Genomic DNA, 27,830 nt, shown 5'->3' with positions numbered 1-27,830 from the left:
TAAAAGACCTTGTAACTAGCTAAATTCACCCAACATTTTCCACCTTTACCTCAGCTGGAAGTGCTGCAGCACTCCCTGCACGATGGATCAGAATTAACAAACAACACCAAAATCCATCTCTCACACACTCAACCCCAGAAAAACAAGAAGTTCACCACTAACACCCACCAGCCATGTTCAGCCCCTCCCCCTGGTGCCAAATAAAAGTGGGCAGAGCAGAACTTTCCATGGTTTATTTGTCAGAAGGATTTGTTTGTGACAAGGACAGAGCCGCGTCCCTCCCGTGCTGCTCCAGCTGCAGCCAGAGCTGCCCAGCCCAGCTCCCCCTGCTCCCTAGGCTGGGATTTCCAGGCAGGACAGACTTTTTTCCCACTCCCCAGGCTGGGATTTCCAGGCAGGACAGACCTGTTCCCCACTCCCCACACATTCCTGGAGCATCCCCAGTGCTGGAGTTTAGGCTGGGCTTTGCTGAGCTGGACCTTGGCTGTGCACATCCATACCAGGGATTGCTCCCCATGGGATCCAGAATCCCAGAGTGGGCTGGGAGGGACATTAAAGATCATTTCATTCCCACCCCTGCCATGGGTTTGCACCAGCCCAGGTGGCTCCAAGCCCTGTCCAACCTGGCCTTGGACACTCCCAGGGATGGGGCAGCCACAGCTTCTCTGGGAAATCACTCCAGAGCCTCCCCCCTCTCCCAGGGAAGGATTTCTCCCGGATATTTTGGGACAGGAGCGCTCAGTGCCAGCCCTGATCCATTTTGGCTCTGCTTGCCCCTCCCCTGCAGCCCCAGGGAGGGAGGGAGCAGCTGCTGGGCACTGCCAGGAGTGGGTTTGGATCCCTGGCAGACTCACTGATGGGCAGGGAAGGACAGGGAGGTTCTTGGAAGGGGAAGGGGAAGAGGTCAGGATGAACAGCAGGTGCTTGAGGAGCAGCACGAGGAAAAAAATGGAATGAAAAATTTTCCAGGAGAAAATGCAGGTGGGAAAGTCCCAGCAGCTCCTGCAGTGGAGCACAGAGCCTCCTCCCAGGGGACAGCACCATCAGCCCGGGGTCAGAAGCTCAGAAACAGATCCAGCAGGAATGGGACAAGCCTGAAGGGTCCCAGGCAGCTGGATCTGGGCAGCTCTGCAAGGCAGGTCCTGCTTTTGGGCTGGAAAGTGATTGGAGCCAGTTCAGCCTTTCCTCTCCCTGAACCTGCTCCTGCACATCAGGGATTGGGAGGAAGAGAACTGCCACAACCCTGAACACAATCCCCAGACAGAGCAAGGGGCTGGAACCTCCTGAGGAACAGATTTTTGTTGGGAAATATCCCCCAGCAGGTTTGGACAAAGCCTTGGTGGGGCTCTGCAGAGGGAAGGGAGAGCTCAGGGTGTCCCAGGGTGTCCTGAGAGCCCCCAGGTGAGCAGCTCTTGTGGAAACCAGGACAGAGAGGCACTGCTGAGCTGCTGCAGCCCCTGTCCTTCCACCAAAGCTCTGCCCAGGCTCTCAGTCCTTGAGAGATCCACCCTGCAGGGACAGCAGCTCTGCTCTCAGCTTTGCCCTCATGTGCACAGAATCCCAGAATGGAAGGACCTCAAACCCATCCAGTTCCATTCCCTGCCATGGTGGGGACACTTTCCACGATGCCAGAGCTCCATCCAACCCCCCTGGGCACTGCCAGGGATGGGACATCCTCTCCAGATGGGTTTGGTTGGAAGGAACCTTAAAACACCACCAAGGAGGGTGCTCCTGTGTTTTGGGAGGTGTCCCTGTGTCCTGCCCCTCACACAGACTCTGTTTGTGGGGAGGGGGCTCCTTTAGCAGCTTCACATCAAGCAGCAAGACAATAAATAAATAAATAGGGTTGCACTGGGGGGAAAGGTTCTGCAGCTGGGAGCCCGAGAGGGAAGGTGTGAGATGGGGCTCCCACAGTTCAGTACCAGCTCTCAGTGCCCACAGGGCTGGGACCAGTCCAAGGTGCACATTTTTGGTGCTTTTCAGCCAGTTCCTCCTGCTCTTTTCTGCCTGGGACCATAAATCCTCCACCTCTTTCTCCTCTTGATGAGTCTTCCACAATCCCAAAGCAGGAGCTCAGAGTGCTCCTCCCCACAGCTGCAGGAGAGGGAGGGAGGGATGTTCTGCCCTGTTTTGAGCTTCAGGTGGGAAATCCTGGCTCCCAAGGGGGTCTGATCCTGCAGAAATGTGAGGAAGGATTGCCAGCTCCCAGCTTTTCCCCAGGCTCAGCTCCAGGCAGGACAGCTGCAGGATTTCTGGAGCCAAAGCCACCTTGCTGCCCTGTGCCAATCCTTCTGCTCCTGGTGCCAGCCAGGGCCCCCCTGCTCTCCAGAGAACAAGAGGGAGACAGAGAAGGCAGCAGAAGGAGAAACAAGCCCAGAATGAACCAAAGGGATCTTCCATGCTCCTCTCTTTGGTCTGGGCTGGATCCCACCCAGCTCTCAGGCTGCCTTGGGCACGTCCTGCTGGGCTCTGAGCTGCTCCTGACCCCCTGTGCCTCTTCCCAACCAGCTGGGCACCCCCGTGGGCCTGCAGCTCCCTTCTGGAAAGGGATTTCCAAGGGGGGAAAAACCCCCTCAGCACCTTTTGTGGTGGTCCAAGCCCTCCTTCAGTCCCTGCAGCTCCTCTGCAAGGCTCCCAGAGCCTCTCCTGGTCCCTTGCTTGTCCTTCCCAGCTGCTCCTGGTGCTGGGTGATGGGTTGGGCTGAGGAGCTTTGCCAAGGCATCACTTCCCACAGCATCCCCAGCTCAGGGAAGCTCCCCCTCCATCTCTGCAGAGCCCTCATGAGCTCAGCCTGGTGAGGAACAGAGCTTGGATCCTTCAGCTCTCCACCATTCCTGGGCAGCCAGGGATCTCTGTGGGGAAAAAAAATAAAATAGAAAGGAAAGCAGCATTAATTTAGGGATAGAGGAGGGATGTGGGTGCCAAAGCCAGCAGAGAGATTAAACCTCTTTCCTGGATTGTGGAGATACCAGATGAATGACAAGGCAGATGAAAAAATGGGAAATGAATTCAGAGATAGAGAAAGGAACAAGTACAGAATATGCCAGTGCTTTTTATTTTCTGGAAGTGATATTTTTTAATAAGGACATGTAAAAGATTATCATCTGTGCGTGTAGGAGAAGAAAACAGCTTTCAAGCCAAAATGGATCTGCAGAGAGGAAAAAAAAAATCCATATTTGTTCTTTGGGAACACAATGCCTCTCTCAGAAGAATTCTGGGTATCCAAACTGGAGTTGCACTCCTTGTGCAAATCAAGGATGAAGTTCCAACGTGACAGGGACGGTTTGCACCAGTGTCCCTTGCCAGCATCTCTTTAAAAAGATTATTTGCACTCCATCTGCTCTGCAAAGTGTGTTTATCCCTCCTTGCTTCCTTCCTTCCTCCCTTCTCCTTCCTTCTCCCCTCCCCACCTGTGCCACCCTCTCAGGGGAGGATTTCTCCCAATATCCCCCCTCAACCTCTCCTCTCTCCTTTGGAGCCATTCCCCCTTGTCCTGTCCCTACAATTCCTGAAGAAAATTGGAAATCTTGCAGATCCTGAGCTCTTCAGCAAACCCCTGTGTGAAACAATCCCAGCTCTGCCATTCCAGCAGTTTCCAGAGGAGCAGGAGTTTGTGCAGGGTGGGAAATGCACCCAGGTGTGAGGGGGGTGATGGAAGTGTTGTCTCTGTGCACTGAGCAATGCTGAGCTCTCCCACAACAACTCTGCAAACTCAGAGTGAAGCTCCCCTGCCCTTTTTCACCAGCTGGGAGCCTCTCCTGCAGCAATCCCAGGAAAGCTGAGCCCTTCCCAGAGCTCCCAGGGAGTTCAGGTGGGAAGGAAAAGGGGATGCTCCAAAATAATTCCAATTTTGTGTTCAGGAAATGGAGCCCCAGCTCAGCTCTGCATCCCTCACACTGGGGTTTAATTGCTGCTGTGGAATTAGTGAGCTTTGCTCATTAGAGAGGTGCTGCTCTCACCCCCACCCCTCCCAGCTCAGGGGCTGAGATCCTGGTTTGGCTTTTCCCAGGAAAACACAGGAAGTCGATATTTTACCACATTTCTGGATATTTTACCACATTTCCGGATGTTTTACCACATTTCTGGATATTTTACCACATTTCTGGATATTTCACCACAAGATTATCATCATGATGAGTTCCAAATCCAAGCCACACAATCTGACAGGAGACAGAAATCCCAAATCCTCTTCCCAGCCCATCTCCAGCTTCCAGTGCACAAATCCCAGTTTGGATTCCCTGCTGGCAAACCCCACCACGAGCAGAATCATTCAGTGAGAACACAAAGGGTGGGGAGACTGGGACAATGTTCTGTCACCTCTCCCTGCACCTCCTTCCAGCTGAGGGGGGACAGGGGGCACCTCCAGGTCACTCTGACCCCAGTCCAGCCTGGTGGCACCTCCAGGTCACCCAGTGCTTCTCCTGGACCCTGAAAACATCCACAAGCAGCTGCAGCTCACCCTGGGCAGCCCAAGCCACCCTGAGCCATGAAAAAAGTCACTTTTGAGCAATCAGGCACCAGCAGAGGGGTGTAAATCACTCTGTGTCCAGGGGCATTCAGGGAGCCAGGCTGGCACACCCTGAGGTCACCACTGGGCTCCCCTAGAGCAGCCACCAGAATTCCAGGCTCTCCTCTGCAAAGTCTCTTTGGAGCTGTTTGGAAATATCCACTTCATACCCATAATTATGAACATTAACACTCAGGAGGGAATATCCACAGACTGCTCAAACCCACAGGAGCCACAGCAGAGAGGGGCCAGCGCCTCTTTTACATTCTTTCACTTCCAATCCTTAAAAATTAAACCTAGAGGAACAAGTGAGTAAGGATTAACACCCTGACTGCTGCCTTCAACAACTCCTTGGAGGAGAAAAGTGCAGCCAAGAGCAGCAGTCCCACCCTGGCAGCACTTGCAGGAGTTCTGGATGAGCTGGGAGCAGCTGGGACCTGCAGCTCCTCCTTGGGAATCTCCTGTGCCCAGCAGGGTGTGAGGGCACTGCTCCCCATCCCCACCCTGGAACAGGGTCAGGCAGTGGGAATAATCACTTTACACAGGATTTATCCTTTCTGTCATTAATGACCCGAAGCTCTTTGAGGTCCAAACTGTGCTGAAGCTCCAACTCCTTGCCATGAACAGAATTCCAGCAGAATCCACATTGCTGCTCTGTCATCCCAGAGCAAACCCTGCCTGCTGCTCAGCCCCAGGGCTTGCTGAGCCCAAACTCTCCTAAATCAGCAAACCAAGGAAGCAAACTCCCCTTGGCAATCCCATCCCAGATTTATCCCGGTGTCTCTGGCAGAGATTTAACCCTCCCTGATTTATTCCCCTGCAGGGGGAGCGGGGCTTTGCAGCTTGATGGAAGACAGGCTGCCCAAACGGAGGCACAATCCCAAGAATCTTTATTTATGGGAGTGTGAGGGGGATGGCAGCTCCCATAAACAGCACATCCCTGCTCCCAAACATCTGCCTCGTGAAAGCACAAAATCAGATGTTGTCCTGGAATGCTGCTGGCTGCTCCAGTGACACGCACAGAGCTCAGCTCGCCCGACCCTTCCAACATTTCCTCTGCCCTGGGAGCTGAGTTCCTCAAGGTTCACAAGGCAAAGCTTAATATTCAAAACAGAAGCTGGCTGAGGAAACCTTGCAGCCTCTGCCTGCTGCCTGTTCACCTGTGGGAATCTTGATGGATCAGCCCTGTTAATAAATTCCCAGCTGGAATCTACTCCTTCACATTCCCTTCTGTTGGTTCAGGAGAGGTGGAAACCTGCTGATGATGTTTTGGGTCATTAATCCTAATTAACCCCATGCTCAAGGAGAGTGAAGAGCTGATCATAAAGTCAAAATTCCCTTTCCAGTCAATGGGAATGGATTGCTGCACACAGAGTCACTGCATGAATCCCATGGGACATTTCCCAAGGGCTCAAGGAGAGGCTGAAGAGGAAAAAAAAAAATTCCCTGTGGGTTGTGTCAGTGCTCTGCACTAAGTGGTTTTGCAAATCAGCAGCAACAGCAGAGACACAGGGAATGGCTTCAGACTGGAAGGGAGCAGGGTTAGGTGGGATATTGGGAAGGAATTATTCCCTGGGAGGGTGGGCAGGGCTGGCACAGAGAAGCTGTGGGTGCCCCTGGATCACTGGAAGTGTCCAAGGCCAGGTTGGACAGGGCTTGGAGCACCCTGGGACAGTGGAAGGTGTCCCTGCCATGGCAGAAATGGAATTTTTTTAGATGATTTTAAGGTCCCTTCCAGCCCAGCCCCTTGTGGGATTCTGTGATTCCATGCATTGGATATTTGCTCCACTCCATTTGAACCCTGTGGAAATCTCCGTGGGAGCTGGATGTCCATGGAAATGCAGCTCTCAGCTCCTCCCCAAGCAATCCAAGGATTCAGGGTGGAATGAGGGCAGAGCAGGACAGAATTTCCTGCTCCAGCCCCTGCAGGAACCAGGAAAATCTGCCAGCCTTGCCCTGCACAGTCTGCAGCTCAGCAGGGCTCTGCCAGCCTGGCACAGCTCCTCCCCAGCCTGTCCCCCCTCTCCTTTCCTCCTCTCCAGCCTCTCCTTGCAAACTCCTGCTATTTTCTCCTGTTTCTGCAACCTGTCATCCCCCATGTGCCAACAGCTCCTCCCAGAACGTTTAAACAGCATCTGCTCCAAGTGCAAGGTGTGAGAGGAATCCCAACACGAGAGGAACCATCAGGTGCTTCTGCACAGCTCAAGGGCAAAGAAAAACCTGTGAAAGGCTGGTAAGAGCCAAGGTGTAACATAAAAAACACCCCAGGGTGTCCCAATCCCAGATTTAGTCTGGTTTATGATCACTTCTACCTAGGAAAGGAAAATTTCCATCCATCCCTTCCAGTTTGCTGTGCCAAGCTGGGGCTCCTGACCCAGCAGCCCAACTGGGACACAAATTCCCAGTTAGTTCTGAGCACATCCAGCTTTCCTCATGAACCAAATGAGCTCCACACATCCACGTGCTGGCTGTGCTGTCAAACCTCTCTGCAGATCCAAGTGTGCCCTTAACCCCCCTGAGGAATGTCCCAGCACTGGGATCATCACTCCAACCCACCTGAGGGAAGATCCCTGGCTCCTGCACTGCTGCACTTCCATTCCTAAACCCCAAACTTGGATTTTCATCTCCTTTGCTGGGAAATGATGTCCCCATGAAGAATTTCTTTATTTCCAGGCAGAGGATCATCCAAGTAGCTCTGGAAAGCAGCCAGGATGGGAACAGGCAAAGCAACAGGCTTTTAAAAGCTCTGTTAGCCCATTTCCCTCTCCTTCCCTTGTCCCAGCTTTTAATTTTTTGTTCCCTTTTGGGGAAGTGGAGTGACACTGTTTGCTTTGGGTCTGGTGGGTTTTTAAATCATTGAACAGACTGAGTGTTATTCCCAACAGAGGGAGCAGGGATCAAGGATAGAATAATGGAATATTTGGGTTGGAAGGGAGCTTAAAATCATCCAGCTCCCCCCTGCCATGGCTGGGACACCTCCCATTGTCCCAGGGAGCTCCAAGCCCATCCAGCCTGGCCTTGGGCACTGCCAGGGATGGGGCAGCCCTGCAGGGAAAGATTAAATCCCAAAATCCCATCTGAACCAACACAGGCAATGCTTCCCCCTTGATTTGTGGCACTGTAATTTCCTTTCCTTGGTGTGATGCCAGCAGAGCGCAGACTTGTCCCTAATCCTGGCTCCCACCCAATTTCCTCTGCAGAAATTCCAACTAACAGAGGTTCAAACCCGAGCCAAACAAGTTAACAATGAGCAGAAAAACTTTCTCCCTGTAGGAACAATGGGAACTCAAAGATCTGGGATGGAATTTTGAATTTTTCATCTGCCTTTGAGCTCCTCACAAATGTCTGGAATGGAATTTTGAATTCTCCACCTGCCTTTGGGCTCCTCACAAATATCTGGGAAGGAATTTTGAATTCTCCACTTGCCTTGACTCCACACAAAGATCTGGGATGGAATTCTGAATTCTGCATCAGCCTTGACTCCTCAAAAAGATCTGGGATGGAATTTTGAATTTTCTTCTCCATCTGCTTTTGGTCTCCACACAAAGGAAGATCTGAGATGAAATTCTAAATTCTCCACCTGCCTTTGGGCTCCTCATAAAGGAAGACTTGGGATGGAATTTTGAATTCTCTCCTCCACCTGTCTTGACTCCCTATAAAGATCTGGGATGGAATTTTGAATTCTCCACCTGCCTTTGGGCTCCTCACAAAGATCTAGATGGAATTTTGAATTCTCTCCTCCATCAGCCTTTGAGCTCCTCACAAAGAAAGATCTGGGATGGAATTTTGAATTTTCAGAAAGCAGCTTGTGGGCATTTGGATTCCAGCAGTGAAAATCCTTCCCCAGACTCGGCGTCATCGCTTGTGGAATTCAGCTCTGGGCTCTGATTTCCTCTGACTGCTCCAGGGAATTCTTGGAAAACTTGTAAATGCAGTTGGGGTGGTCAGTTTGATTGTTTTATGCAAAATATCTCAGTGTCAGGGGGACATGCAGGAGGAATTTTATTTTAGGAAGTCCAACAGTGCCTGGTAAATGAGTGCTCAGCCAGGGTTTTGCTTTCCACCACAAAAACCACAGATTTCCTCTATAAACACATGTTACAATACATTAATTTGTTGCATATTTATAGTTTTTTATGCATAGTTTAACTTTTTTTTGAGAACTATTTAGCATGGTTACTTTTTGAGTTTGTTTTTTACAGCATGCATGTTTTTTGGCTTGTGGTTTTAATTTTCTTTTTGTTATTTTTTACATTGGGTGTTCGTTTCAGCTTTTTGCAGTTGGTGAATGTTGATAATTGTGTTAGCTTCAGGGTCTCTATTACACGTTCACAGCCTGTTATTTCAACTAAGTGGGTAGTTTAAGCATACTATCTTTAAAAATCTATCTTTTAATCTTTTCCTATTAAAAAAACCTTATATTTATACAGAAAAGCTATTTTAACATGGCTGGCACCTGCCAGGGGGATAGAAAAAGATTTCCCTGCAGGGTGGAGCTCGGGCTGTTGGTGATCTCATGGTTCCATGGTGGATGCAGATTTTCCTCCATGCCCCTGGCAGCACCTGTGCAGGTGCTTTATTCACCTTTTTTAAGGAAAATCCCTTTATTCAAACAAACCAAGAAAGATTCCTCTGTCTCCTTGTTAGACATAAACCTCTGGTGTTTGTGCATTAATTTTTTTGATGCCTCCATGCCCCTGGCAGCACCTGTGCAGGTTGGGTTTGCTTTTTCCACCTTTTTCAGGGAAAATCCCTTTATTCAAATAGAGCAAGAAGGATTCCTCAGTCTCCTTGTTGGACATAAACCTCTGGTGTTTGTGTATTAATTTTTTGACACTTCCATGCCCCTTGGCAGCACTTGTGCAGGTCGGGGTTGCTTTTTCCACCTTTCCCAGGGTAAATCCCAGTCCCACAGCCAGCCCAGCCTGTCCCCCTGACTCCAGAACAGAAATACAGAATACTCTTGCACAGAAATGCAGATCCTGCACTGAAACAGATCCTGCATGGAAACACAGATCCTGCACAGAAATGCAGATCCTGCACAGAAACACAGATCCTGCACAGAAATGCAGATCCTGCATGGATCCTCACAGATCCTGCACAGAAACACAGATCCTGCACTGAAATGCAGATCCCGCATGGAAACACACATCCTGCAGGAAACACAGATCCTGCACAGAAATGCAGATCCTGCATGGAAACACAGACACTGCACAGAATTGCAGATCCTGCACTGAAATGCAGATCCTGCACTGAAATGCAGATCCTGCACAGAAATGCAAATCCTGCACAGAAATGCAGATCCTGCACAGAAATGCAGATCCTGCATGGAAACACAGACCCTGCACAGAAATGCAGATCCTGCATGGAAACACAGATCCTGCACAGAAACACAGATCCTGCACTGAAACACAGATCCTGCACTGAAACACAGATCCTGCACAGAAATGCAGATCCTGCATGGAAACACAGATCCTGCACAGAAATGCAGATCCTGCACAGAAATGCAGATCCTGCATGGAAACACAGATCCTGCACAGAAATGCAGATCCTGCACAGAAATGTAGATCCTGCACTCAAACACAGATCCTGCACAGAAATGCAGATCCTGCACTGAAACACAGATCCTGCACAGAATTGCAGATCCTGCATGGAAACACAGATCCTGCACCGAAATGCAGATCCTGCATGGAAACACAGATCCTGCACAGAATTGCAGATCCTGCATGGAAACACAGATCCTCACAGATCCTTTTCCTTGCAGAAGGCAAAGTCCAGCAATGTGCAGACATGGCAGGATGCTGAGGGCTCACAATTTTCATTTTGGGTTGGTTATTTGCTGTAATTTCCCTCCTGTTGAGGAAGATTGAAAAGCCCAGCTGTGACCTGAAACCTCATTTGAAAATGGTCCCAAGACTTGTGCAGGAATGAGAGGAGCATTCAAGGAACTGAGCTACAACCCCCTGGGGGTCTGACAGGGAAAATTTTCAGGTGTGTTTTATTTTAAATCAGCTTCATAATTATAACAGCCCTGAAATCTGAAGGATTCCAATTTTTCCCAGAGCTGGGGGACACTGTCTGGCTCCTCCAGCCCTGCCCTGTGACTCCAGGGCTCACTGCAAAGGACAGAGCAGGGCTGAGGATCACACAGAAACCTGTGCTGTGCCATCAGAGAGTGCTTTCTGTGCTCAGAAATCCCGGAGAGGGGTGTGGGAATTACAGCTGAGCTTTCCACAAAGGACTGGAAGCCAAACTTTCAGGAATTCCATGTAAGGAAGATGAAAGGAGGAGCGGGTGGGATTTATTCAGCTCCACGCATTGATTCACCTCCAAAACCAGTCGGGCAGCCCTGTAATCCCTCACAGCTCATCTCGAAATCGTCTCTGTTATTAACAACAAAGTGCTCGTTATTCCCACCCTTTGAAGGAGCCGTGGATGGGGCAGGATTCAGGGAGAGAAGCAGGGCGGGGCAGGAGACACAAATTTAGGAGGTGATGTCCCTCTCTTGTCCCAGGGAAGAACTGACACCCCAGGAGACACAAATTTAGGATGTCCCTCTCTTGTCCCAGGGAAAACTGGGCACCCCAGGACACACAAATTCAGAATGTCCCTCTCTTGCTGCAGACACACAAATTCAGGAGGTGATGTCCTTGTCTTGTTGCAGGGAAGAACTGGACACCCCAGGACACACAAATTTAGGATGTCCCTCTCTTGTTGCAGACACACAAATTCAGAATGTCCCCTCTCTCACCCCAGGGAAGAACTGGACACCCCAGGACACACAAATTCAGGATGTCCCTCTCTTGTTGCAGACACACAAATGTCCCCTCTCTCACCCCAGGGAAGAACTGGACACCCCAGGAGACACAAATTCAGAATGTCCCTCTCTTGCTGCAGACACACAAATGTCCCCTCTCTCATCCCAGGGAAGAACTGGACACCCCAGGACACACAAATTCAGGATGTTCCTTCTTGTCCCAGGGAAAAACTAGGCACCCCAGGAGACACAAATTTAGGATGTCCCTCTCTTGTCCCAGGGAAGAACTGACACCCCAGCACACACAGATTCAGGATGTCCCTCTCTTGTTGCAGACACACAAATTCAGGATGTCCCTCTCTTGTTGCAGACACACAAATTCAGGATGTCCCTCTCTTGTCCCAAGGAAAACTGGACACTCCAGGACACACAAATTTAGGATGTCCCTCTCTTGTTGCAGACACACAAATTCAGAATGTCCCTCTCTTGTCCCAAGGAAACCTGGACACCCCAGGACACACAAATTCAGAATGTCCCTCTCTTGTCCTAAGGAAAACTGGACATCCCTTCTTTCTGCAAGGACACTGAAAAACTTCCAGGCAGGAGAAACCATCCCTGTGTCTGCACCAGAGCACAGAAACCCTTCTGAATCCATCAAGTTTCTCTCATTAATTGTAAGAAAAAGGAATTGGAACCACTGGCTAAACCCACAGGGGATTTCCTGGTGCAAAGCCTGGCTGGGCTGTTCCTAGAATTAACATTTGTACAGAAATTGCCATTATGGATTGATGTGGATTCACCCCGGGGTAAATCACACCCGAGGGGAGGGGGAAGGAGGAAAATTCACTACAAACACAACCTGTGGCATCAGCGGCTGCAGGGACAGAATTTATGTTAATGGAACAAGCTTGCAGGGATGCAGTCGCTTTTAGGTTGGGATTACTCAAGATTTAAAAAAATAAAACAATATAAAATGGTTTTCTACCACTGCCAGGCAAGGGTTTCACTTTTGGAGTGGAGATTTGTGTCTTATCCTCTCATGCCCTGTGTGACCTGAAAGATCTCGTGGCAGTTGTGTGCCAGACCCCCAAAAATGGGAAATAAAGAGGAGCTTCCATCCCTGAGTGCACCTGCATCGGGCTGGGAGTGGAAATTCTGATTTCTGAGGAAGCCAAGGATGGGCAGGAGGTGGAATTTGGGGACAGTGAGCAGGGACAGTGCCCGTGCAGGCAGCAGGGTCCTGGCAGGAGGCAGGGGCAGGTCCTGGAAGGGAGCAGTGGCAGGTCCTGGAAGGCAGCAGTGGCAGGTGCTGGCAGGTGTTAGTGGCAGGTCCTGGAAGGTGGGAGTGGCAGGTCCTGGCAGGTGACAGTGGCAGGTCCTGGCAGGTGACAGTGGCAGGTCCTGGCAGGAGGCAGTGGCAGGTCCTGGCAGGAGTTAGTGGCAGGTCCTGGAAGGCGGCACTGGCAGGTCCTGGCAGGAGTTAGTGGCAGGTCCTGGAAGGCAGCAGTGGCAGGCCCTGGCAGGAGGCAGTGTCAGGTCCTGGCAGGTGTTGGTGGCAGGTCCTGGCAGGTGTTAGTGGCAGGTCCTGGCAGGAGGCAGTGTCAGGTGCTGGCAGGTGTTAGTGGCAGGTCCTGGCAGGCAGCAGGGGCAGGTCCTGGCAGGAGTTAGTGGCAGGTCCTGGCAGGAGGTAGTGGCAGGTGCTGGCAGGTGTTAGTGGCAGGTCCTGGCAGGCAGCAGGGACAGGTGGCACTGGGCTGGGCTGTGAGTCACCAGGGCACAGACTGCTTTCTAACCTGGGCCCTGCTGTTTGTCACCACGGGCAGGGTGACACCGTCACGCTGCGTTTCTGTCTCCTGCCACTCCTCAAGGCCCTCGTGCCAAAGCCTGGGGCAGGGCTCAGGCCCTGAGGAATCCACACAAATCCTGCAGGGACTTTTTGGCCTCTCCAGGTCCCGTGTGTGGCAGTGACAGCACAATCTCTGCCCAGGGGCTGCATAACCCAGGCAGGCTCAGGGCTGGCTGTGGACACTGGACACACATCTCCACGCTCCAAGGGCTGCTGGCACAGCAGGACAGCTCACATTTGGGTCAGGGATTACACCTGATACAGCCACAGCCCTGCCCAACTCCCATCCTGTGGGTCACCACCTTGGAATTCCCTGGGGGTCCCTCCTCTCACCCTCTGGGGGTGCCCATGGGGCAGGGGATGGACTGAATCCTGACAGGGGTGCTCGTGTTCCCTGGTCACCACGGGGAAAACTGCAGGGTGGACACGCCAGCAGAGGTGACAGCACTGCCCTGTCCCTTCCAAACAAACCACAGCTCCTGGCTGGCGTTGTGCAGACATCAGGATGGCAAACAAAGAGCAAATTAAGACCAGTAAAATTCCTGGAGCAACGCTGATACCAAAGTCCAGTAGCATCCCAGGTACCCAACCCCTTCCACTGGGAAAAAAACAATTCCCCTTCCACTGGGAAAACCCATTCCTCTTCCACTGGGAAAATCCATTCCCCTTCCACTGGGAAAAAAACCCATTTTCCTTCCACTGGGAAAACCCATTTCCCTTCCACTGGGAAAAACCCATTTCCCCTTCCACTGGAAAAAAACAATTTCCCTTCCACTGGGAAAACCAACTTCCCTTCCACTGGGGAAATCCATTTCCCTTCCACTGGGAAAACCCCATTCCCCTTCCACTGGGAAAACCCATTCCCTTTCCACTGGGAAAAATCCATTCCTCTTCCACTGGGAAAAAACAATTTCCCTTCCACTGGGGAAAAATCCATTTCCCTTCCACTGGGAAAAACCCATTCCCCTTCCACTGGGAAAAAAACAATTTCCCTACAACTCCTCTGGCTGGCCAAGTGGTCCAAGGCTGAGCTGGATTCTCTGGCAGGTCCTTGCCAGGCTCTGTGATTCCCCGTTCCCAGCTCCCTGTCACCCTGCAGGGCACAGGACGGCTGTCCTGGGCTGTCTCTGTACCTGTCACACACTCACTCCAAAGGCATCCCCGGCTCCACAAGGGCAGGGACCGGCCCCACGCCCTCCCAGCCATGCCTTGGCAGGCAGCAGGAAGGAAAACTGCTGCTCCTTCTGGCAGAGCCTGCACTGAAACGCAGATCGTTCACAGAAACACAGATCCTGCACTGAAACGCAGATCCTGCACTGAACTGACAGATCCTGCACAGAAATGCAGATCCTGCACTGGCAGATCCTGCACAGAAACACAGACACTGCACAGAAACAGATCCTGCACAGAAATGCAGATTCTGCACTGAAACACTGATCCTGCACTGAAATACAGATCCTGCAATGAACTGCAGATCCTGCAGAGAATTGCAGATCCTACACAGAAACACAGATCATTCACAGAAACAAATCCTGCACAAAAATGCAGATCCTGAACATAAATGCAGTTCCTGCACTGGCAGATCCTGCACAGGAATGCAGATCCTGCACAGAAACACAGATCTTGCATGGAAACATTGATCCTGCACTGGCAGACCCTGCACAGAAATGCAGATCCTGCATGGAAACACAGATCCTGCACAGAAATGCAGTTCCTACACAGAAACACAGATCCTGCACTGAAATGCAAATCCTGCACAGAAATGCAGATCCTGCAATGAAACACAGACCCTGCACTGAAATGCAGATCCTGCACAGAAATGCAGATCCTGCAATGAAACACAGATCCTGCACAGAAATGCAGATCCTGCATGGAAACACAGACTCTGCTCTCAAGCATTTCCCAGCCCTGTTTCCCTTTCTTTCCATCCCTTCCTTCTCCCCTCCTTTCCAGGGGATCCAGCCTCTCCAGTTTCCTGCTGGTGCTTGAGTAATTTTCCCTCCTAGGACTGATGTCTCATCTTTATTATTTCTCCATCTTTTTACACTCTCCTTGGGCTATGTTTTACTTTGCCTCTCATATTTGGTTGCCTCCATCTTTCCATTTAACAACTCTCCATAGATTTATTCCTTCTCCTCCCATCACCAGTCTGTGCTGCATTTATGACTTTCATGGCAGAGCTGATGGGATCCTCCCTAGATTTCTTAGATTTGAGTTGTCCAGTTTTATCATTATCTTTCCCCTCGGGTTTGAGTGCTAAGGGGAATTTTTAGGCAGTTTAAGAAAACATCCCTGAATCCACACTGAGTTTATTGACCTGTAAATCATGCAGAAAGGAAAATTCCCAAAGCTGGGCCATGTGGCAAACTGAAACCCCACATTTTGGCACAGCTTTGGAAACCAGAGGGTTTCCAGCCCAGCCTGAGACCAAAGCTGAGCAGCTGCAATGCCAGGACCCCACCCTGGGTCCCTCTGAGGTGCAGGGGGACATTCCAGGCTGGTGGGAATTGTTCATCCTGCACTCCTGCAGAGCCCATGCTTCCCTTCAAACCGACCTTGAAATCCTTTTCCCAATCCTCAATTAATTCTGTCTCCCTTGGCCACCATTTCTGTGTCCCCTGGCCACCATTTCTGTCTCCCTTGACCACTATTTCTGTGTCCCTTGATCACTATTTCTGTGTCCTCTGGCCACCACCCCATGCTTCCCTTCAAACCAGCCTTCAAATAATTTTCCCCAATCCTCAATTAATTCTGTCTCCCCTGGCCACCATTTCTATGTGTCCTGGCCACCATTTCTGTCTGTCCTGGCCACCACCCCATGCTTCCCTTCAAACCAACCTTGAAATCCTTTCCCCCATCCTCAATTAATTCTGTCCCCCTTGGCCATCATTTCTGTGTCCCCTGGCCACCATTTCTGTCTGTCCTGGCCACCACCCCATGCTTCCCTTCAAACCAACCCTGAAATCCTTTCCCCAATCCTCAGTTAATTCTGTCTCTCCTGGCCATCATTTCTGTGTCCTGGCCACCATTCCTGTGTCCCCTGGCCACCATTCCCAGCTCTGCACAGTGATTTTTTCCTTTTGGGAACAGCATGATCTCCTCACTTCCCACCACAGAAGGGGCTGGAGCAACCTGTCCCTATCCCTGTCCCTGTCCCTGTCCCTGTCCCTGTCCCTGTCCCTGTCCCTGTCCCTGTCCCTGTGCCACCACCTCCTGTGTGGCACCAGGAGATGCCACTGTCCCTTGCAGCCTGGCAAATGTCAGCAGGAGGGGCTGGGGCTGCAGGAACAGCCTGTCCAGCCCTGCCCTGCCCAGGGCTGCTCATGCAGGGCTGGGTGACTCTCCTGGAGCATTTTCCCTGCTATAAATAGGAATCCTCAGGATCCCCTTTTAAGAAGGGGCTTTCTCTGCAGCAGGGAGCCCTGGAGGGACAGGGAAGCTCAGTCAGCTCTAAAGGAGCTGTGCAAATAATTTCAAAATCATTCCCAAGCTGAGGAATGGCCTCCTTGTGAGTCACAAACCTTCTCTCAGTGCTTGTGTTTTCCTTTCCCTGCCCTGCAGCTCCCCTTTGCCTCGTGCTGTGCCAAAGGGATTTTTTTGTCTGTATTGCTGCTGGTGCATCTCTGAAGGAGGTGACAAAGCCTGCCTGGGTCAGGGCAGAGCCTCAGAGCAGGATTTGGGCTCTGCTGGGACCTCCCCAAGCCCAGGCTGCTCGGGTTTATCTCAGCATCGTTCCCTCACTCAGGGCTGCCCACAGTGCTGACACTTTTCTCCTCCAAAACCACATCAACATCAACTTCTGACCCATGGGCAGAGCTCAGGGGGGACAGCCTGATCCCAGCCCTTCCCAAACAGAGAGGGAGGAAAGCTCTGAGCAGGGAGAGCAGATTCCCCCCTGAACCCACCCAGCTCTCCCTCCCTGCAGAAATTTTGGGGCTGCTGAGTGCACACACACTTCCTCTCAGCCCCAGCTATCGGAAAATGCACACACAGAACTTTTGATTTCAAGAAACTTATTTAGGTCTCAAATTTTTCTCAGAAAAAAGTGCCACACATTTCCACTCACGTGCCCAATACAACAGAGGGGGACTTGACTTTGGGATGCTGTAACCCCAGGGATATTTTGCATTTTTTAGCTTCTGAAGACTTACTCAATTTGCTGACCTCCACCCAACAGCCACTGAGGGGGTCCTGACCTGACAGGAACCATTTAATCTGATTCCTGCACGGCTTTGGGGGTGATAAGAAATGTTTTCAGCAGCGTGGCTCTTGCTTCAGCTGCAAAATATCAAGATGAAGCTGTTCCCACCCAGGGATGAACAAGCATTTCCTTCAGCCAGGGACAGAAAAAAAAACAACAAAAAAAAAAAGATTAAGGAGAGGTTTTTCACACTCACATACACTTAAGAGGAAAAAATATTTACATGAGGGAAAAAGGACTTGGCAGGGCCTCCCCAGAGGCCATTTGGTGTTTATGCATTTCTCAGGCCTGGGCTGAGGCTGAAGCTCCCCGAGCCATGGTGTTGTTTTCAGGGCTGGCACATGCCCTGGCCTGGCTTCTGTGCCTGTGGAATTGTGTCCCTCAGCTCTGCCAGTGCCCACTGTGGCTCCCTGAGGCTTTTCCTTTGGCATCCTGGAGGATCAGAGCCAGGAGGGGCTGCTGGGATCCTCAGGGGGAACCAGGGCTGGTTCTGAGCACCTCTTTGGGACTCTCCAGGTGAAATATTCCCTGTTGGAATGTCCTGTTTTAACAGGAATAGGGGAGGTGGGGGGAAATGCTGCTCCCCTAGAGATGCTGAAATTCTGACTGATTTTTAATTCCTGCCTGGAGCTCTCTATCCCTTGAAAGCACAAATTATGATAATTTTGGGAGTCTGATGAGTTCTGGAAGTGCCATCTCTCCCTGTCCCAGCTACTCAACAATTCCCTGCTGCTGTTTCTGGAAAGGAGAAGCCTCAAAATGTGCCAGGCACGGTGTCCCCTGCTGCCAGGGCTGAACAGCGGGCTGAGGTGACACAAGGGACACAAAACCCTCATCACTGCCACGTGCTGGGCTGGCATCCTGCTCTGCATCCCTGTGTCCTTCCCTCACCCCCACCTGGGGCACGAGGGACAGCAGGGACAGCAGGTGACAGAGAACAGCCAGGAATTTGGGCAGCTCTCCACAGAAACACCTCCACAGCTTTTCCAGGCACACAGGAGTGTCCCACACTGAGCTGCTGCCACCCTGTCCCTGCAGGAGCTGTCACCTCATCGCCTTCCTGCAGCCCAAACTCCAAATCCCCCTGAGCTGGGGGAGCTGCAGCTCCCTGGGGATGCTGGAACTGCTGACCAGCAGCAGAGGATTAAACCCTCCCAGTGATGCCTTGGCTTCAGTTTGCATTATTTTATATTTTATATTTTTATATATTTTTATATTCTATATATTTATATATTTTATATTTTATATTTTTATATTTTATATTTTTACATTTTTTACATTTTTATGTTTTCATATTTTTATATTTTTATATGTTTTATATGTTTTATATTTTATATTTATATATATATAATATTTTTATATTTTTATATATTTTACATTTTATATTTTATATTTTTATATTTTTACTTTTTATATTTTTATATTTTATATTTTTATATTTTATATATTATATTTTTATATTTTTATATTTTATATTTTTACATTTTTAAATATTTTTATATTTTTTCTATATTTTATATTTTTATATTTTATATTTTTCAGAATCTCTGCTGCTCGGTGGGTAACTCTGAAACTCATGTTAGTTCTCTCTATAGAAATAAAGTTATTTTCTTTAAACCACCCTCTGCAGATCCTGATGGGAGAGGGGAAAACCAGAGAGTGCTGAGCACCCCAAACCCACTGCCAGGGCTCAAAGCACTGAGAAATCAAGGAAATTTTTGTCCACACTATGTTTCCTCCTTGCTCCTTTAATGAGCCCTGAAGGATTCACTGGGAAAATGTTGGAGAAATATGGGAGAAATGGCTTTAAGCAAGGACACTTAACTACAGCATAAATACCATAAATCCTCTTTATTTAAACACGTCAGTCAATAAATACTGCAATAAATACTCTGAATTTTGAACATACAGATCTTCATCTCTGTATTTATCTGGCACTGCAAACCCTTTACATTTCCTTGTTTGTGTCCAGCTGTGTATAGATAATGGATACACACACACACACATATCTACACATGCATTTGTGCAAAAATGACCTTACCAAGGGCAGGAAACAAGTGAATATTCCCCAATCCACCCTCCCCGGCACTGGCAATATTGCACAGAAATTCAGCTGCATGCTCCTGCCATAGGGGAAATGGGAAAACTGAAAGTGAATGCATGGAGAAGCAGCAAATCCACTTTTTTTTTCCCCATGATGGAGAAAGTTTAAAAAAATCTTTTAAAAAGTTTAAATAGTGTGATTCAGCACTTTACACACAGCAATTCCAACTGATCCAGGAGGGTTGTGTCCTGCTCTTACAACACTCCAGGAGAGAGGATCTCCTTCCAAACTGTGCAAATTCAGGTTTCTCTAAATAAGAATTCCTATTTCTGCATGCAAATACCAGTTTATTGGAGTAACTTAGCAAACACCAATTTATTTGAGTGACTGGCAAAGCTGGCTCAATAAAAAGAACTTTAGAGCAGAGTTCCTACTTGTGTTAGGAACTGCTGTAGGAACTTTAGGGCTGGTGGAATATTCCTGCTCTACAAAAAGCAGCTCCAGGTGCTGTGGGAGCAGCTGGTGCCCCTCAGAAATGTGCTGGTGAGGGTGCAGCATCCTCAGAGCTGGGTGCTCATGGCAGAATGCTCTCTCAGCCCCCAGCAAGGAGATCAGTGCTCCTGCCTGCTTCCAGGAGAGCTCCAATAAAGGTGGGACAAGGGGAGAACGCTGGGGCTGCTGGCTTGAAGCCTGAACAGAGCTGAGCTTGGACACTGGGGGAGATTTTGGCTCAGGGAGGAGATGCCAAGGTGGCCACAGAGCAGGGAAAGGAGGCAAAGTGTGAGAACAGCAAGGAAAGGAACTCTCACATTGCAAAACAGAGATCTCAGGGAGCCTGGGGTGGGTGAGGACAGCCAGGGCAGCTCTGCTCGAGAGCCCTGACCCTGCAGAGCCCTGTGATGCCCTGAACCTGCAGAGCCCTGTGATACCCTGACCCTGCAGAACCCTGTGCTGTCCTGAACCTGCAGAACCCTGTGCTGTCCTGACCCTGCAGAACCCTGTGATACCCTGACCCTGCAGAACCCTGTGCTGTCCTGACCCTGCAGAACCCTGTGATGTCCTGAACCTGCAGAGCCCTGTGCTGTCCTGACCCTGCAGAGCCCTGTGCTGTCCTGACCCTGCAGAACCGCCCTGGGCCCTGCTCCCAGGGCTGGGTTACAAAGAGGGGGGTCAGCCAAGGGCTGGGATCTCTGCCCAGGCAGCTGGGGGGAAAACATGGGGGAAACATGGGGAAAATACGGGGAGAACACAGGGAACATGGGGGGAACACGGAGAGAACGTGGGGAGAACACAGGGAGAACACAAGAACACAGAAAGAACACAAGAACACAAGGAGAACATGAGAACACAAGAACACAGGGAGAACACAGGGAGAACACAAGAACATAAGAACACAAGAATATAAGAACACAAGGAAAACACAAGGAGAACACAAGAACAGAAGGAGAACACAAAGAGAACACAGGGAGAACATAAGAAGAACACAGGGAGAATACAGGGAGAACACAGGGAGAACACAAGAACATAAGAACACAAGAACACAAGAACACAAGGAGAACACGAGAACACAGAAAGAACACAAGAACACAGGGAGAACATGGGGAGAACACAGGGAGAACACAGGGAGAACACAAGAACATAAGAATAGAAGGAGAACACAAGAACACAAGAACACAGGAAGAACACAAGGAGAACATAAGGAGAAACATAAGGAGAACACAAGGAGAACACAAGAACACAAGAATACAGGAAGAACACAAGAACATAAGAACACAAGAATACAAGAACACAAGGAGAACACAAGGAGAACACAAGAACACAAGAAGAACACAAGAACACTGTGCCAAGAGCAGCAGAACCTTGCCCAATCCCCTTTCCATCCCCAGAGCCCAGGGACGCTCCCTGGGCAGCCAAGCTCAGCTCCCTGCTGCCTTCAGGGTGGCACTGACAGAGAGCAGAGGAGGGAGCAGCCAAGGCCACCCTGCCTCCTGCCAGAGGAATGAGCGCTCATAAAGCCATCTCCTGGGGAAATGGATTCATCACCCAGGGAGAATAAACACCAGGGCTGGCAAAGGGAGGGACACAGCCTCAGTCTGGGGGGTTTGAGGCTCCTGACAGCAGGAGATGGAATTAGAGGGGCAGGAGCAGCCTGTGCCCGGGTGCTGGATGAGCCAGCAGGGGAGAAAACAAGGCTGGCAGCACAGAACAGAGAGTTTTGTCTGGAATTCAGGAAAAAAAAAATTTAAAAAGAGTCTAGAGCCTTTGGGAAAGGGGCAGGAAATTCAGGACAACAAGGATGCAGGGAGATGCAAGTTAGAGGGACCCAGCTGGAATTTAATCTGGCTGCTGCCAGAAAAGACAATTAAAAATGTTCCTAGAAATGCAACAGCAAGAGAATCTCCATCCTTTACTGGGGAAACACAAGGATGGGGAGAGGCTGAGGTACCCAAAGCCTTCTTGGTCTCAGTTTTTAATAGTGTTGTCCTCCAGGTACCCCCTGAGCTGGAAAACAGGAGCTGACCTCCTGTGACAGGATGGTCACTCCAGGGATGAGGAAAAGGCTGTGGAGGATGGACTTTAATGAAGCTTTGACATCGCTTCCCACAGCATGCTCCTGAAAAACTGAATTCCTTTAACTTGGATGGGAATAAACCTGACTGGGTTAAATCCCAGAGAGTGGGAATGGAATAAATCCAGCTGGTGTCACCAGTGGTGTCACCAGGGCTCAGGTTTGGGGCCAGTCTCATTTAATATCTTTATTATTATCTTTAAAATTTCATTTTAATTTTAAAATTTTTAAAAATTTAAAATCTAAATTTTAAAATTTTAATTTAAAATTTTAGCATTTCCCTCGAGTGAAGCCACCACCATGAGTTCTATCAGTTGGGTTTAACCTGAGCCAACTCTGCCAGTGTAAAATCCTAAAATCCAATTTAAACAGCTGACTTCAGTGCTCCTTTTTTTAAGGTGTTTATAAAAAAAATTTAATATTAAACATTTTAACAGGACAAAGCTTTTTTTTCCCTATCATGGAAATGTTCAGCTTTGGTGGTGCCACAATATTTTTTCCTCCACTATTTCTCCCTTTTGATTCCAGAACTGCAGAGTTTATAGTTCACCACTTTTACTGCTGTTGCCTTAGAGGAAAGAAATCAAGAAATCCCTGCAAGCTTGAGGTTTCCTGCCAGTGCTGAAGCCATTTGTGCAGTCAAAGAACCCAAAATTCCCTGTCCCTTCCCCATCCACGTGCTCTGAAGCTGGAGTGGCTCTGCAAACAATCCCTTGCTCATCTCCCAGCTCTGGCTACCCACAGCCACAATATTTGAAGAAGAGGAAGCCAAAAAAAAAAAAAGAACAATTATTTGGACAACAAATTCTGCTCTGCTGAAATGCAAATAATTAATCACAGCGAAAATACAAAGCAGAGCAGAGATGTGGGAGGGGAATTCTCTGTGCCAGGGTGTCCTGCCTCACACTGGTGAGGACTTGGGGGCTGGTCTGAGCCATCACTGCGGGACACCCTCTGTGCCCTCGGTGTCCCCAAACCCCCAGAGCCCGGACATGGAGGGACAGAAGTGACAGCCACGAGGCAAAATCGAGTGAGTATCCACACTGAGTGCCTACACTAAGTGTCTACATCAAATATCTACACTGAGTGAGTATCTACACCGAGTACCTACACTGAGTATCTACACTGAGTATCTACATTGAGTATCTACACTGAATGAGTATCCACACTGAGTACCTACAGAGTATCTACATCCAGTATCTACACTGAGTGAGTATCCACACTGAGTGAGTACCTACATCAAGTATCTACACTGAATGAGTATCCACACTGAGTACCTACAGAGTATCTACATCGGGTATCTACACTGAGTACCTCCACTGAGTGAGTAGCTACATCGAGTAAGTATCTACATTGAGTATCTACATCAAGTGAGTGCCTACACTGAGTATGTACATCAAGTAACTACACTGAGTATCTACACTGAGTATCTACATCAAGTATCTACACTGAGTACCTACAGAGTATCCACATCGGGTATCTACACTGAGTAAGTACCATCACTGAGTGAGTACCTACATCGAGTAAGTATCTACATTGAGTACCTTCACTGAGTACCTACACTGAGTATCTACACTGGGTATCTACACTGGGTATCTACACTGAGTATCTACATTGAGTGAGAACCTACATCGAGTATCTACACTGAGTGAGTACCTACACCAAGTGTGCACCTACACTGAGTGTGCACCCACATCAAGTGAGTATCTACATTGAGTGAGTACCTACATTGAGTATCTACACTGAGTACCTACACTCAGTGTGCACCTAGACCAAGTGAGTACCTACACTGAGTATCTACAGAGTGAGTATCTACATCGAGTGAGTACCTACTCTGAGTGTGCACCTACATCCAGTGAGCACCTACACTGTGTGCACCTACACCAAGTGTGTCCCTACACCATGTTCCTACACCAAGTGTGTACCTACACCATGTTCCTACACCAAGTGTGTACCTACACTGAGTATCTACATCGAGTATCTACACTGAGTATCTACATCCAGTGAGTACCTACTCTGAGTGTGCACCTACACCGAGTGTGTTCCTACACTGAGTGTGCACCTACACTGTGTGCACCTACACCAAGTGTGTCCCTACACCATGTTCCTACACCAAGTGTGTACCTACACTGAGTGTGTTCCTACACCAAGTGTGTACCTACACTGAGTGTGTACCTACACTGAGTGTGCACCTACACCATGCTCCTAAACCAAGTGTGTTCCTACACCAAGTGTGTACCTACACCAAGTGTGTACCTACACCGAGTGTGCTCCTACACCAAGTGTGTACCTACACCGTGTGTCCCTACTCCGAGTGTGCTCCTACTCCAGCCCCGCACTCTGCACACCTCTCAGCTCTCGGTGCCTGCAGCGAACAGCTCCTGCCTGCCAGCCCCGCTCTGCCCACCGTTAATTCCTGTTCCTGTCCCTGCGGCCACTCCCGCCACCGAGTGTCACCGTGTCACCGCCCCGAGCACAAAGTGTCACCGTGTCACCGCCCCGAGCACAAGTGTCACCGCACCGAGCACAAAGTGTCACCGCCCCGAGCACAGTGTCACCGTGTCACCGCCCCGAGCACTGCGGGCAGCCCTGCCAGGGGAGGGGACAGCTGAGGAAGGGTCGCAGCCACATCCCCCGGCCCTGCTGGGGACAAGAGGAGCCAGGGGTAGAGCCGAGAGGGCTCAGAGCTGCTGTCCTTCCCAGAGCCCTTCTCAAGCAGGATCGCAAACACTCTGAGAAATAAAACAAGAGTTCTCAGAGCCCTGGGTTTTACCCTGAGGGTGTGACAGCTCGAGGAGTTTGTCCCCACACCTTGTGGCCGCAATGACACCCTCGGTGTCCCTGCCCATCCAGGGGGATTCACCTCCAGCCCTGGGGCACCAGCGAGTCCTGAGAGCAGCCAAGGCCACACGGGCACTGCCGAGGGTGTGGGGAACCAAAAACCCCGCTCCAACCCCCCGGCAGCTCCGGCTCCTCCGGGCTGCCCCAAATCCCCTCTGCATCGGGACTCAGCCCCGGGCTGGTCCCTCGCCACCCACTCGGGTCACCCAGCGACCCCCACAGTCCCAAAGTGACCCGACAATGCCACCAACACCCCCGTGCACGCCCGAGCATCCCCCGAGCATCCCCCGAGCATCCCCCGAGCATCCCCCGGAGCATCCCCGGAGCATCCCCGGAGCATCCCCCCCGGCATCCCCGGAGCATCCCCCCCGGCATCCCCGGAGCATCCCCCAGGGCATCCCCCCGAGCATCCCCCGGGACACCACGGCCCCTGGAGCACCGAGAGGTGATCGGAGCAGCTTTTCCTGCCCCTTTTCCCGAGTATTCCTGAAAGAACCCCGCACTTGCACATCCTCCCGGCCGCGGGTCCAGCGTGTCACCCCGGGGTGCGCCCCCAGCCCAAATCGCTGCTCCACTCAGCCAGGGACCGTCCTGTCCTGTCCTGTCCTGTCCTGTCCTGTCCTGCTCGGGGACCCCCACCCGAGCCTGGCACAAGGGTAAAATCCCCTCCACCGCCACCCTAAGCGACCTGCAGCCGTCCCGCGGTCGGTGCCACGGAAAATCCAAATCCTCGTCCGCTCGCAGCTCCCCGGGCTCGCTGTCATCTGAGCCCCGCGGTTAAACAAACCGAGCGCTTTACGAGCTGGGCTGCGATTGTCACCCGACTTCCCAGCGCCACATTCCTGAGTCCCACAGTCACAGGCTCGCATTCTAGGCGAACGCTCCGTTTATTTATATTTATTTTTTCCCCTCTGCAGCAAGTCCTGTAGCACTTGGCAAAACAAAACCCCGCAGAGCGTTCGCAGTTTTTGGGCGGCGATCGAACTGCCCCGGTGCCTGCCCTGCATCCCCTCCCCGCCGCTTTGTCGCAGACCAAATTCAGGATTTTTGCCATCTCCACAAAGTGCCCCGAGCTGGACAATCCTGCCACCCCCGTCCCAGTGCCCTCCTGTCCTGGAGAGCTCCCACAGCCACCAGCGGGGTTGTGAGAAGGGTGCAGGGGGGGTCCAGCCCCGCTCCCAGCCCCAGCAAGGTCATGAGCTGCTTCAGTCCCAGGTCAGCTCGGTCAGAAAGTCATTCCAGGGACGAGGTTCTGCACAGCCCCGCATCCCCCTCGCCCTTAAGGGACCCCCGAGACTGTCCCCAAACCTGGGGTGCTGCCAGCAGCCCCTCCGCCCTGCCAGGACCTGCAGAGTTTAACTCCTGCAGCTATTAGCTTTTAGACGTTCTCCAAAAAAGAACCTCTGCTGTTATTAAAGGAGGTTGATTTTCATTGGAAAGGCTCCTCTGTGCCCCACCAGACCCCCCATCACCCTCCCCACCGGACACAGTACCTTTGCCGTGCAAAAAGTCCTGGGGGCGAGGGAAGGAGCCCTCCTCGCAGAGCAGCTCGCAGCTTTTATCCGGGGCCAGGGGGTAGCCGTTCTCCTCCTCGTTGTAGTCGCTCCTGCCGTTGCTGTTGGAGTAGCCATTGGCGTACATCTTGAGGGCGGACCTGCGCAGGCACAGCAGCTCCTGGAAGGCGTACCTGAAGTCGGGGCTCCGGCAGTAGATCAGGGGGTTGAAGGCAGAGTTGACGTAGCCCAGCCAGTTCAGGAGGATGTACACGTACTTGGGGATGATGTTGTCCTGGATGACGTGCACGATGTTGACGATGAAGAAGGGCAGCCAGCACAGCGTGAAGGTGCCCATGATGATGCCCAGCGTTTTGAGGGCTTTGTGCTCCTTCAAGAAGAACTTGGAGGTGCGGCGGTGCCCGACTCCCCCTTTCTGCTCCTGCTCCTTGTTCTGGGTGTGAAACCTCCCCTCGCTCCTGTCTATCTTCTGCAGCTGCTTCTTGGCCACCTGGAAGACCCTGGCGTACACGAACACCATGACGACGAGGGGCAGGTAGAAGGAGATGATGGAGGAGGCGATGGCGTAGGCTTGGTTGGTGAAGAAGTCGCAGCACATCTCGTCCTCGTAGCAGCGGATGGCATCCTCGTGGTCCGCCCGGTACCAGTGCATCTGGATGGGCAGGAAGGAGGTGAGCCCCGACACCACCCACACCACCAGGATGACCACGCGAGCCTTGCCCTTGGTCAGCAGGCTCTGGTACTTGAAGGGCGACGTGATGGCGAAGTAGCGATCCACGGCGATCACGCACAGCGTCTCGATGCTGGCCGTGACGCACAGCACGTCCACGGAGGTCCAGAACTCGCACCAGAAGTTCCCAAACTTCCACATCTCCATGATGATGTGGCAGGCGCCGAAGGGCACCACGGCCAGCCCCATGACCAGGTCGGCACAGGCCAGCGAGGTGATGAAGTAGTTGGTGACAGTCTGCAGGCGCTGGAAGCGGGCGATGGCCGTGATCACCAGCACGTTGCCGAAGACGATGGCCAGCACGATCAGCGACATCAGGATGCCCATGCCCACCACCCACACGTCCCGCGACACCGTGGGGTCGGCGGCGCTCTGGTTGGCGCTGGCGTTGGCACCGGGCAGCTCCGTCCCCGCCGCGGCCATGGCCCGGTGACAGCCCCGGGGCGGCGGGGGGGGCTCGGCTCTGCTCAGGGCTCGGCAGCGGCGCTCCGGGAGCCGCTCATGCGGGATAGGTACGGGATAGGCACGGGATAGGTACGGGACAGGTGCGACACCGCTCTGCTGGGACACCGGGCAGCGCTGCGCTCCCGTCCCGTCCCGTCCCGTCCCTTTCCGTGTCCCAGCCGTGTCCCAGCCCTTTAGGCGCCGCGGAGCGTTTTAAGTGACAGGCAGCCCGTGACATCAGCCCCGCGCAGCCAATGGCAGCCGGCACCGCACCCCGAGCCCCCCCGCACCCCGCGGCCACCCCCGCCTGTCCCACGCGTGTCCCCGCCCCGCTCTGCGCATCCCCGCGCTGCCCGTGCGCTCTGCTGTGACCCTGT

The 27,830-nt window shown here is 51.4% G+C and overlaps 1 protein-coding gene across 1 annotated transcript; it reads right to left on the bottom strand.

The window, feature by feature from the left end:
- Window positions 1-598: 598 nt before the first annotated feature.
- Window positions 599-27,644, bottom strand: ADRB2 (adrenoceptor beta 2). The gene is made up of 2 exons (XM_033073264.2): window positions 26,259-27,644; window positions 599-2,852 (listed from the first exon to the last, which is right to left on the bottom strand). The coding sequence occupies exons 1-2, from the start codon at window positions 27,430-27,432 to the stop codon at window positions 2,818-2,820; spliced, it is 1,209 nt and encodes a 402-aa protein (XP_032929155.1). The 5' UTR covers window positions 27,433-27,644; the 3' UTR covers window positions 599-2,817.
- Between the last annotated feature and the right edge of the window lie 186 nt (window positions 27,645-27,830).

Source organism: Catharus ustulatus, chromosome 15 (assembly GCF_009819885.2).
Source record: "Catharus ustulatus isolate bCatUst1 chromosome 15, bCatUst1.pri.v2, whole genome shotgun sequence".
Taxonomy (NCBI): domain Eukaryota; kingdom Metazoa; phylum Chordata; class Aves; order Passeriformes; family Turdidae; genus Catharus; species Catharus ustulatus.
This window is presented reverse-complemented; position numbering and strand designations above follow the sequence as displayed.

Coding starts and splice junctions, on each gene's coding strand:
- ADRB2 (XM_033073264.2), bottom strand. CDS start 27,432: ATGGCCGCGGCGGGGACGGAGCTGCCCGGTGCCAACGCCAGCGCCAAC. Junction 2,853..26,258: donor GGACTTTTTGCACGGCAAAG/GTACTGTGTCCG, acceptor TTTTCCCCACAG/AGATCCCTGGCTGCCCAGGA.